The sequence below is a fragment of the Anabrus simplex genome, chromosome 4, assembly GCF_040414725.1.
Source record: "Anabrus simplex isolate iqAnaSimp1 chromosome 4, ASM4041472v1, whole genome shotgun sequence".
NCBI classification, from domain to species: domain Eukaryota; kingdom Metazoa; phylum Arthropoda; class Insecta; order Orthoptera; family Tettigoniidae; genus Anabrus; species Anabrus simplex.
Window position 1 is genome coordinate 234,671,619 of NC_090268.1, and position 13,782 is coordinate 234,685,400.

General features: G+C 35.0%; 1 protein-coding gene across 6 annotated transcripts in view; it reads left to right on the forward strand.

The window, feature by feature from the left end:
* LUBEL (Linear Ubiquitin E3 ligase) overlaps positions 1–13,782 on the forward strand; it is a 371,419-nt gene that overhangs the window by 215,634 nt on the left and 142,003 nt on the right. For all 6 annotated transcript variants that reach the window (XM_067145436.2, XM_067145435.2, XM_067145441.2 and 3 more), the window contains exon 5: positions 1,593–1,727. In XM_067145436.2, the coding sequence (XP_067001537.2) occupies positions 1,593–1,727 (135 nt within the window). The remainder of the gene's footprint in view (positions 1–1,592; positions 1,728–13,782) is intronic.

The window sequence follows — 13,782 nt, forward strand, 5'->3', positions numbered from 1 at the left end:
TGTTTACATACACCATCTAGTGGCATCATAGACAAGTAAATACCGTACGTTTCCAAATGCATATCTTATATTTTCCGTGTTGTCTCCTGTTTGCGGGAGGGAAAAAATAGTTGCCATGACTTATGACTCGACCTACGTATAATATGGAGTTAAGGTTATGCTTGTGATTGCTTGGATTTAAATTAATTTATCATTGCTGCCGGTACAAAACCTCCTATGTGAAATATTTTAGCTTAGAACTTTGGCCGGTAAGGTTTTGTCATCTAAGGTGCAATATTGTGTGAATATTGTCAAGGCATTCTCACTCTTCAGAATGTAGGTGCTGCAGGTCAGTATTATCTCCAAATACCTGGGAGTGACACTGCAAACCACTGCCAGATCTTTCAGGATACATGTGAAATCCTGTGCTGCATCTGCCACAAAAGCAATTTTTGACATCAAAGAATTATCCAGATTATCATTACCAACCGCTATGGCCTTATTCAATGCAAAAATAGTTCCCACCCCAACATACGGAATAGATATTATTTGGGATAAGTTAAGTCTAAAAGATCTAATGACTTTGGAAGCAGTTAAATCAAGATTCTTGAAAGCCGCTCTAGGTGTTTCGAAACACACAAAGTCAAGGCTAGTATACGAGCTCGCGGGAGAACCATTCTTTATAGAAGAACTGCGTATGAAACTCCCATCTACCCACAGCTCGAATAAACTGCTCCTTGAAAGACAAAAGAAACAAAGAGAAATTTGGCTGTACTTTTATACTACAGAAGCCATGGTAAATAGATCCTGGGTCAACACGAATCAAGACCTCCGACACCTGGTGACCTCAATAGCTGTGCATGTTCAAAAGAATCGCACTGAAGAACGCTTTAAAGAAAGCAAAACATGTAAATAAAATATTGAAATAAGAATTGCAAAGTATGCCTGGCAGAATAACTGTTTAATTTTATTAAAATTAATTGGTCAATATAGATTAATGTAGTAGGAATTTCTTCTTTTAATACTTCTCCACTTTTTGGCGCTATGCCCCTGTGACAGCCTTGGCCTCTCATTCACTTTCCTTTTCTACCTCTGCACTTTCTGTGAGGTTATCATCTATTGCCTTCCCAACAGTATTTTTATGAGGACCAGGGACTCTTCTGTTAGAATTAGCATACGTTAAATAAATAAGGTTAAAAGTTGATTTACTAGTCAGTATTTTTTATTCCAATAAAAAGTATTACATTATTTAATTGGTCAATATGGATTAATTCAACTTTCTTCTTTTATCATATATTAGTCAAGATGTCCCCATTTTAAGACACCAAATTTGCCCTTGTCTTTCCCTGTTTAAAGATAGGACTCGCTTGAAGCACTAGCAGAAAACCTGCCAGGTACGCATCTCTTGAGCTTTACCAAAATATTAACCATTCATGATCCTCTTTTATCCAGGCTTGGAACTAACATCTAGTTGGATTGGATTAAAATCCTAGGTAGCTGGGTTTCTTCTTTTATTAAGCAGCTTTTATATTCATGGAATAGTTTGGAAATATATGCTTCAACATCTAAAAAAAAAAAAAAAAAAGAATGTTTTTGTTTGTTTATGTCCACAGGCTCTGGATGCTACACGATTTAATACATTTCGTCCCCCACTGCCACCTAAAGGGGAGCACGTACTTGCTCCAGTACCTCCTCCAAGGAAGAACAAGCGACCTGGAAGTCGAGCTGAAAGTCCCATGCTAGGCCAGGTAAAGCGTCATCAGTCCTGTATTCTCTCCTGAGAGTATATGATGCAATTCTTTAAGAAATCAATTGTTTAAAATAGGAGATTAAGAGCTGTTAAATTATGTTCACTATAATTAATCAGCAGACCTTGCATAATTTTCAACAGAAGTCTTTCAGCTATTGTACAGTAAAACCTCTCTATAAAGGATACCTTCAAGACTGAGAAAGAGTCTGTTATACGGGGGTGTCCACTTGAGAGAGTGTGTGAAACTGGTACCATTAAAAATAAGTAGGAACACAATAACCCTTTTATGTATGTAACAAGAACTCTTGCAAATTAGTTGTACCATACAGTAAACTGTAGTATGTTTCTGCAATGTATTGTACTCACATGAGGAAGTTACTTTTTGAATCTCTTTAGTCAACCATTCAAGGCTTTGAAATCCCCAATACCATACCTATGTATGCTGTGAATTCTAATGCTTTTGCTTGTATCATTGGTTCTGACATGGGGTTCTTATTTTACTGAACTGCTCTAGTGTTGTCTTGTCAGCAAGAGCTACACTGTCACTTTGAAACTCTTTCATCCCCTGTTTGCTGCCATTTAAATGCCATTCTTTCATTAGCTCCTCCTGGTTTTTCACATTTTACGTTGCCTGTGTCTTTCCAATCTTAAACACTTTGTACAGTTCAATGCACACTTCTCACATTTACGATAGTAGATTATGCCTACCATTTTTTTAGAGTTAAACACTTTCTTGGAGCCATGTTAAAACACACTAACTTACTAGTGTAAAACTAAACACATCAAAGGCACATGAGTCAATTTGAAAGTAACTTGACAGTGGGAGTATGAATTCCAGCATAGCACTTCAGATAACAGAACTGCCATGGCTGAGAGTATAGTTTCCAAGAATGTGAACAACCTGTGTCACAAGTTACCATGAATGAAATTCTTGGAAATACCCTGCGTCCAAGAAGCACTACTACATTTTTCTCTGATATACGGATAAAAGCATACACAGCTTATAAATCTCATATTTTGTCCTATACTGGCTCAACACAACTAAGGTTAAGTTAATAAGGAGATTCCCACCTTCCAATACTTGTCAATTTCTTATAGCTAGTTTATTGTTTACATGACAAAATCCAGCTTAATCTCTAGGTGTATACTAAATAGAATATGTCTCGTTCCGATTATAGAACATCTTCAGCTGAAAGATTTAGCAAAAAATGGCAGGACAATTAAAACACATGTAATGAATGATTTTGGTGATGAAATAAAATGTTCATTCATGTTGGGTTAAAATTTCCAACAAGTTAATGTCCAAGTTCTGTCAGTTGATGACACGGCATAAGGGAGGATGCTAAATACAACATGACCGACTATGAGACTCATTTTAACAGTCTAACTTCAAAACTCAACTTCAACTATGGCTGTTTTCAAGAGTTCCCCTGACAACCATGTTTTAAGAAAATCTTTTATATTCTTAATTTTATCATCAAGATCAACAAGCATATACATCTCCAGCATAAAAAGAAGACCCCTCACACTGATTTTATTCGTTACTTGGACATTGACTTGTTGGAAATTTTAACCCAACATGAATGAACATTTTATTTCATCACCATAATGATTACATGGGTTTTAATTGTCCTGCCATTTTTTGCTAAATCTTTTAGCTAAAGATGTTCTATAATCGGAACGAAACATGTTCTATTTAGTATAATACACCTAGAGATTAAGCTGAATTATGTCATGTAAACAATAAACTAGCTATAAGAAATTGACAAGTATTGGAATGTGGGAATCTCATTATTAACTTAACCTTAGTTAAAAGCATAGAATCATGGATATGTTCTGGGCTTAGAAGATGAGAGAGCAAATTATAACATGTAACTAAGAGCTTATGTTCTTATAGCAATGTATAGATGACGCTACTGACCTAGTGTACATAGATGACAAACACTGGTTGTCATGGTTACAGTGGTGTCGAGAAATTGGTGACGGCAATTCTAGATAGACCCCAGCCCAAAAACATATCCTTGTTAAAAGTAAGTGAATACTGTACTGGTACATTATCTTCATACAAAATCAGCACACATGTATTTGTTTACGAGAGGTTTAATTGGAATTTGTACTGGTTATAATGTGTCTGTATCCATATAAAAGGGTAAATTGCTCATATACAACATGGGATTTTATCATGGATCTAGAAAATAATCCATTAAGGAGGGGTGTCCACCAGTGAAAGGTGTCCGTTAAGACAGGTTTTACTGTATGTATATTGAAAGAGAAATGTTTGCAAAATCCCCAAAGCAATTTCTGTACCGTCATATAATTCATCTGAATTGTTTATAGAGTAGCTTCAGACAGTAAGGTATCAACACAACTTGCAGAACTTCTGTTCAAAATCATTCTGCAGTTACGTGTGAGGGAGGTGGTTCCATGTCAAATGAAAATATATACACATTCACAGTTTGGCTAATAGACATGTATAACCATAATCTAGCACAGTCATATTAATTAAACAATTTATCTTAATTGTTTTTTCTCCTTGTCTTAATTTATTCAGTAACTGGGACTACTATAGATATGATATCCTTAAAGTGGAAGTTGTATGATATTTTTCTTACTGCAAGATTTAGTTCTGTATGAATGTGATATGGCTATTATGCATGGCTTACAGTCAGAATGGCAGCTAGAAAGACATATCTTTCTTAGTATAGGCTGGTTCATGATCAGTTGACTGCATATCTTATGACAATATTAATTATTTTCAATACAGCTAAAGAAAGTACAGTGCAATTGCCTCCATGTAGTCCATTCTAACAATTACATAGCAAATTAGAATTTCCTTGTTTCATGTGTAGATTCAGAATAAAGTTACAAGATCCTCTTAAGAAAACAGAATATCAATACTGTATTTGAAAAACAGGTATCAATATTGTGCTCAAATAATGAGATTATGACATGTGAAACGGTATTACTTCCTCTGCACAATGAATCACTAGAACACAACAGACATCAGCCTCATGTATGCACATATCTGCTATCTGTATGTATTTATAGGGAGGTAAAGGGCTCTAGGAATTTAAACGTAGAATCTCAAACCATGGTCTAAATTTCTGACATCACTTGCATTAAGCACAACTCACAGTAGATCTGCAGTTCCAAAGAAAATGCAAATGATGTCTTTCTCACAAGTTGTAGCTAGTTCCTTCTCAGCTGTACATTGCTGTATTCTGGATAAATTTAAGGTGAAAACTTCACCAAACTTTCTTCTCAAGATCAAAATATCAACTTGCACATCATATTTGTAATGATATCCTTTTGGTACTGTATAAAATTCTGTTCTCAATATTTCATTTTCCCTTCTTAATATTATCATCAAATTTTTTTCCCTCTTTTCAAATAATTTTGTCATCAATCTCCTTTTCTGCATAGTATTCATACGTGTACTTTTCACATTCTTACCTTTTGTTCTTCCATTCAAGTATTGAAACTCATGGTCTTCCTTTCTCTAAGAATATACCTTATTTTTCTACTAGCTACCCCTACCTTCTTACAGTTTCCTAATCTTCTAAATGTTTTTATTTAACTAATTTAGTACACTTGCATTTCTCATTATTTGGATTCCTATAGACTACTTAATGATTTCTTTATGAATTTCTATAGTTTCATCCACATCTAAGTTATCTAACATTTTCTACCTACCATTGCCAATCTTCCCAGCTTTTCTTCTTGTGACTTTATTAGTTCAGACACCAGAAGTGTTAATTCATCTACAAAAACTATTTGTTTATATTTCTTCCTTTAGTGTAACATTAAGTTCTTCCTCACCATTTTGTCTGCCTTTCTCTATTTTTTCCTTCAGTTTTATGAAATACAACTACTAGTTTGTGATCCACCCCTGGAAATGCCTTGCAGCTAAAAATCTATGGTAGTTGTAAAACCTCTGTCTGACTTTCACTCATTCAGTTTATTACTTTGTCATATCTTCCAGTCACATTCAAAATTGTTTTGAACTGAATTGAATTTATATAAGTCTGCTTCATTGTTTAGTAATTTTTTTCAGTCCCTACCCCCCTGTCCAAATATGCTAGCAAAATTATGGTGATGATTTTAAGGGGAAAACAATGCTATTTTCAGTCCCTTACAAGGATAATTGAAGCAGGAAGAGAAAACATTTTCAACCCTAGAAGAATAGAGGTACTGACTAAAGAGAAGGAAGGGCCATGGTAGGTCGGATTGTGAAAGATTATCTACGACTTGCAAAACTAATAACATCAGCATCAGAAGAGAACTAGAGTCAACTGAGGAGGAGGAGCCTAGTATAAGGAAGTTGAAGCATTGCTAGACACAGCTAGACCCCCATGATCAGCACTCAGATCTCATAAGCTGTGAGCCCCTGATATTTGAACAATTTTCACTTGTTAGTCAGGAGACACATTAGTCAATGAATAAATCTTCATGACCGAATTGTACTCCAAATAAACTTTCAACAGTGGGAAGATTGTGGGTTTGAATCCCACTGATGTCCGATTGATCAGTTTTGTTCTTTATTTAACATCTGCCGGGCTGAGTGGTTCAGACAGTTGAGGCACTCGCCTTTTGACCCCAACTTGGCAGGCTGAGTTCAGTGGTATTTGAAACTGCTCAAATAAGTCAGCCTCGTGACAGTAAATTTACTGGCACAAAAAAGAACTCCTGTGAGACAAAATTCCAGCACCTCCAAAAACTGTCAAAAAGTAGTTAGTGGGACATAAAAACAATAACTTTATAAAAAACATTTAAGAGCTTAAATGCTTAAATGTTTTTTAACATTTGCAATCGATAAGATTAAATTATGGTTTCCTTCTGGGAACTTAATTTTTTGAAATAACTTTATTATTTAACATCTTTTTGATAGGTACTTTATTTAATAAACATGCGCTAATATGTTGAAAATTTCAAACACACTAGTTATTATGCCCAATTGACATGGGAGTAATGAAACTTATAATGGTAAATACATCAGTAAAGCAAGCTTTAATATAAACAACATAACAAGCATTATTTGCTGATGGGTTCCTATGAGAAAATCTCAAATTCTTCTCATAGAAAATTCAGTCATCCAAATTTCATATTAATGGGAGAAATTTGTTATTTTACATTTATTGTAATAGTCTATGCTTATAGTAACTATCCATTACTCTGCAATTAGTGATGGGTATAGATCATTTTGTTTAACATCCTGGTCATAATTTTGAAATAAAAGCCTTCTGTAAGCCATGCATTATATGTTAATACGTCTGATAATACTTTAAATCTGAACACTTTACAACTTAGTTTAGTGTATATTATTAAAGAAATATTTTTTCACTGTTCTGTTTACCTATATGTATATATAGACTTAGGAAGTGCTTCAAGCTCATTACAAAACTTTTGTATATTCACTGAAAATCACACCTTTTTTTATGCAGTAGAGGACCACATTGTTCTAAATATGTATAAAATATGTTAAAAGTTAATATTTTATTTAAATATGATTCAGTAGTAGTTTCAGGATCATACATATATTTGTTTCAAACCTGACACTCTATGCTAGTAACTATCCATTCTATCTCTTTGATCTCTGAGGGAAGTGCCTATACAAAAATGATAACTATTTTCTTGTATTGTTTTTAATCAGTGTGAATCTATTATACTTGTGCATCCAACAAGAATGTGGTATTAATCATTATAAGCTTATATTGTTGATATTATAATTGTGCAATATGTATGCCAAGTTTATGCAAATAAATTCACATTAAAATGCAATAACCATAAAATTATCTTATAGCTTCTAGAAAATAATCAAGAATAATAACATATGTAATGTAGAAGGAAGTGAAAGAAAGATGATTTAATGATAAAGACAATAGAAATGATATTCAAGGCATCTGTTCATTAGCAAAGCTGTAGAAATTCTCTCTACCCTGGGAAAGAGTCAATACAATCTTAACTTTTTTTTTTTTTTACACTTTAAAGAACTTTCTAGATTTGCACATTTTAGTAAAGAAATATATCATAATGCAGTAATTTTTCCTATTTTGTGTTTCTCATATCAGAGTAATTCTACCATGGATATTGAACAACTGTCAGATGTTCTGTTCCAGAATAATCTCTGCCATATCTGCATTTCCCCTCTATGATCAGTTGTATCAGACTGTATTTGTAATTTCAGAAGATATGACTGAAATAGGCTGCTTTCCTCATTTTGTGAAGGTTAATACTTTCTGTGATTTTCCGCTACAACAGAGTACCTCCTCGTTAATAGTATACAAAATTCACTGACAATCTTGTTCATTCACTGCTTATCCCACACTTTGGTAGGGTTGTAAGTATGAACTGTGTTGTACACATGGACGTAGTCCAGTTTTATGGCTGGATGCCTTTCTTGCCACCAACCCTATATAAGTGCTGTATTCACTATTGTGTGTTTCTGTAATGGTTGGTAGTGAAGTGTGTTGTGTTGTATGTATGTGAAGAGGAGTGTATTGTGACAAGCACAAACATACAGTCCTCGAGTCAAAGGAATGAACTAGATGCGGTTAAAATCCCCATTCCATCTGGGAAGCGAACCCAGAACCTTTGGAACCAAAGGCCTCAACACTGACCGTTCAGCAAAGGAGCCAGGTTTTACTGACTATCTTTAAGTCCAAATAATATTAAACACACTTAAGAGTAACACTTGTTTGTTTCTTTATGTTACTGATCTAATTACGTAGGCAGTGACATATTTAAGAATTATTTTGAGGGAGGAAATCAATAGTATAAGAGTGGGAGTTGGAAAATATATTTGCAGGGTTAGTGATGGCTAAGTGATATTGTAGCTGGCTTCCCACCAAGATGATCATGATTCAAATTCCAGCAACTACAAGCATACTTGCTTGCATCATTGAAAATATATTCAGGTTCCTATAATCATATCCATGTTATTTACAGTAATACACTATCCTCTGTAATATACATCAGTCTAATACTATAATAAAGGTTCAGTTTCTAAGATAACAAAAATAAGGAAAGTAATAAAAATATACAACAAAAATATATAACTTCTACATGATTTTATGCAAATAAATGATGTTATGTGAATACTAGCCAAAGCCTATCAAAACATGACAGTCAATGGAGTAAATATTTAGAGAAGGATTTCCTTATATATGATATTCTTTGTACAATTATTTTTGGCACTACTGCAACTTTAAGTGTATCAAATGATTGCACACTTGATATGGCAACATATAACTGGCCATGGCTGAAAACTGGCTGAGGTAAATAGAGACCTACATGTTCCAGTGTTTCCCCTTGAGTTTTATAGATTGTGATACAAAGTGCCAAGCATATTGGAAATTTGCACATCTCAAAAGAAAACGGAAGTGTTTTATCGAATGGTGTTAAATCAACCCAAGGGAAATGTACCATAATAGTTCTTCTTCTCTCTTTCTTTCTTTCTTTCTTTCTTTCTTTCTTTCTTTCTTTCTTTCTTTCTTTCTTTCTTCTTCTTCTTCTTGTTCCCTTGGTTTTGGAAGTGTAGGCAGTAAGAACGGTAGGTTAGACCAAAGTATGAATATGACAGACAGATTAGAACAGATGTAGGATGTAGTAGTTATGTAGAAATGAAAAAATTTAGCACAGGATAGGATGGCATGGACAGCTGCATCAAACCAGCTTTATTGTTTTCAAATCTTTCCTGAGATTGTGTCATCATTGCTGGGGGATCTTTCAAAAGATAGGTCAGCCAGCCAGAATTGTTGCTTTGTTAACACCACACAGGAGTCATGTGTAGACATGAAGCAATACTATACCCCCAGATTTGGAAATATTAATCTTCATCTGATTTTTGACCCAAAAGATCATGGTACTTTTTGATCAGCTGCATAGAACAAGATTATAATCATGACTTGTGTCTTGTTACCAGCAATGAGGGAGGACACCTCTTAAATGCTAATTCACAAAGTAATGGAAAATTTTCCTCATAGTCAATATTGACCCATAATATTGGAAACTGGTATTGAAATTCCTATTTTATGGCGAATACTATATGCTCGATGCAACTTCAGAGAAGCCAACTGGGTTGCATTCTCTGCTGAAATGGATAAATGCATTTGGTGGATTCCTCTGAAGCACTACAGGTATAAGTGTTTTGTTGGTGCAGTTAAAATGGCAGCTACCTAAGAAGAGTATGCTCAGAGACCATAGAGAAAGGAATACATGCTTGGTTGCTATCAGCTTGCATTCAGGAGATAGTGGCTTCGAACCCCACTGTCAGCAGCCCTGAAGATGGTTTTCCATGGTTTTTCATTTTCATATCAGGCAAATGCTGGGGCTGTACATTAATTGAGGGCAAGGTCACTTCCTTCCTACTCCTAGCCCTTTCCCATCCCATTGTTGTATCAGTGCGACATAAGGCAAATTGTAAAAAACAAAAACAAAAAAAACATTCCTGATTGGAATGCTTGAAGTGATGTACTCTACAATGATTACCTACAGACTGGAGACCCAGATCCAGATATTGCTGATGAACTCCTGTGCAGTATGGATGCTACTTGGAGGGAACGATGGATCGAAACAGTAGAGAATATCAACTTAACTCGTTCCAGCAGAAAGGCATAGGGACTCCTCTGAAAACTTGGAGAAAGTAACGTACATTTATTCAGGTCTGAAAAATTATTTTAGCGGAGCATACAGATACAGATAGGACTGAAGTTCGTAACAGGTCAAAGTGAGCTACTGCCAAGCTCTTTATCCTCATATTGCTTTGTCCAGGGTTTCAAAGCTATTCTCAGAAACAACCCATAGCGATAAGCTGTAAGGAAATTTTCATTGCATGCCATCATTCTTCCAAACTAGGTACAGTAAATTCCTTGGCACTACGCCACTCAAGATAATAAGGGTCGGTAGCATCCAGCCTCTTCACATTCCTAAAGGATTAGGTAAGAGCCATGTTTCCACTTGAAGATAAAGTTTCCAGGTTCCTGCCCATAATTTTAAATCAACAGTTGGTGATATTCTGTATCAGGTATACTCTGAACACTGTGTGACACTTCTGTACCCTTGCTGCCAATGGTAGATGGTGGCAGGTGGAGGGTGGCATTATATTGAGGTAATTCATATGCTGCTTTCATTAGGAATATCTGTTTGTAGCTCATCATGAGCAATAACTGAGGGAGGCAGTATATAGGGGGTTGACTGTGATAATAATAATGATGATGATGATGATGATGATGATGATGATGATGATAATAATAATAATAATAATAATAATAATAATAATAATAATAATAATAATAATAATAATAATAATAATAATAATAATAATAAATATATAAAATAATTAAATTATTATTGCAAGGGACTATGAAGAACAGATGGTATGGATCAAAGAAGGAACCCAGATGTTGTAATGCCACAATAGAAAAAAAATAAGATGAAGAAGAAATGATAAACATGAAAGATTGAAAATACTGACCTCAACAATATAAAACCCAATTTTATCCATTAGTCAGAAATGAATGCAAATCTTCAACTTTTAGGTTCTGATTACTGACCTCTGGTTACCAATGACTAGTAGCTTAAGGTGTGGTCATTATTTTGTTGTTTGGATCATCAGTCTATAGAGTGGTTTGATGCAGTCTTCCATATCACTCTATCCTGTGCTAACCACTTCATTATTTTGTACATGACTACAGCATCCTACATTTACTCTAATCTGTTTGTCCTATTTGTTTCTTGACCTCCTCTTTCTGTTCTTACTTCTCACACTTCCTCAAACACCAACCAAACTAGTGAATTCAACTTGAGGGATTAGAGTTCTCTGCTCAGCTTTAAAACCACTTATTAAGAAATATGTCTAAGGAGCATAACTATAACTCCAAATTGTAGAGTAGAAATATGTAGAGGCAAACCACAACCTAGGCCACCATAGCTCACAGAACATCTAATGCAAAATTAGAAGGTTGTGGTCTTGGATCCCACTGGTGTCTGGTTGGCGATTTTTGTTCTGAACATAACATCTTTTCAATATGTACTGAATACAACCTAATACATTAAAAGTTTATTTCAAGTACTTCATACAATGCAGTCAAGAAAATTAAAAATTCATTAAATATTTGTCATTTTAAAAATACATTAAATTTGTATTTTACTCTGTTTTTAGTTTTTTGCTATATGGCCATGAAAGCCTTTATTGGCATCTTGGAATCTGTTGTTGAACTCATATTTTCAGAACAGTAAAGTCTATTAAAATATAGTTTAACATTAAGTTTGACAATACCGAGCTGCAGCAACTCTAGTAGTAGGCACCAGGTTGTGCACAGCTGGTCTAAACTGTGTGTCTTGAAGTGCATTCATACGAGATATAAAAGAAACCAATAATGACAAATCAACAATTTTATGAACTCTGGAAATGGGTGACTCACTTCTAAATACTGCTTAAATTTATCACAAAAGACAAATTAAGGAATACTCAACTAAAAGCAGCTCACCTTTAAATTATTATAATATGATAATTATGATATGATAATGTATGAGATAGACATGTATGATGGTAAACAGGGTAAAAAGTCAGGTTGTAAGCTTCACCAATCAGTTTTCTCTCAGTATTAATTACAGTGTTGATGAAGCGAAAGTACCTCACAGGGATCATTGTAAGTGCTGTACTTAGGTGTTAATATAAGGAAAGATCTTCATTGGGGTTTTCACATTTATGGGATTATAAATAAAGGTTACAGATATCCTCATATGGTTATGAGGGTATTTATGGGTTGTAGTAAGGATGTTAAGGAGAGGGCTTATAAGTTGGTAAGACTCCATTCACAGTATGGTTCCAGTGTAAGGGACCCTTACCAGGATTACTTGATTCAAGAACTGGAAAAAATTCAAAGGAAAGCAGCATGATTTGTTCTGAGTGATTTCCAACGAAAGAGTAGTGTTACAAAAATGTTGCTAAATTTTTTGCTGGGAGAACTAGGGAGTAAAGAGACAATCTATTCAACTAAGCAGTATGATGGAAGCTGTCAGCGGAGAGATGGCATGGAATGAAATTGGTAGATAATTAAGCTTGAGTGGAGATTTTTAAAGTAGGAAACATCTTAATATGAAGATAAAGTTGGAATTCAAGAGGACAATTTGGGGCAAATATTCATTTAGAGGAAGAGGAATTGGGGATTGGAATAATTTATCGAGGGAGACGTTTGATAAATTTCCAGCTTCTTTGAAATCATTTAAGAAAATATTACGAAAAATTGCCGATAGGAAATCTGCCACATGGATGATTGATTGATTGATTGATTGATTGATTGATTGATTGATTGATTGATTGATTGATTGATTGATTGATTGATTGATTGATTGATTGGCTGACTGACTGACTGGCTGATTGATTGATTGATTGATTGATTGATTGATTGATTGATTGATTGATTGATTGATTGATTGATTGATTGATTGATTGATTGATCACAATTAAATACTTATTTATTATTTCAGCCCTGGTAGGAACAACTGACAATATCTCATCAATGTCCAACCTTGCAATAAAGGCTTACAGATAATACACTGGGTGGCCAAAAGTCAAGGGAAGGGGTGCCCACTAGAAAAAGTGCCATGTATGACCTCTGAACATCGCAGCCAGCTGCGGCATAGCTGAGCAGTCTGTCACAGACACCAGTGTTCGTGAAGATGGCAACACGTTACAAGTTAACCGACTTTGAACGTGGGATGGTCATTGGTGCATGGCATTGAGGAGATTACACATTTGGGTTTCCAAGGTCAACAGTGTCGAGGTGGATCTTCAATATCGCAGAGAGAATGTTATCACCTGCGTAAACCGCCGCATGGGAAGACCACAGGTGTTTAATGAATGGACATCGCATCACATCCGCAGAACCATACTGGGTGCTCAACAGTGTACTGTAAGTTAGATCACCATCCAGTTGAATGTTGGGAGTCAGGAACCCATTTCTACCAGGACTGTAAGGAGGCAACTGCACTGCATGGACTTCACCAGCCGTCGACCAACTCATGTCTCTTTGTTGACACCTCGACACAGA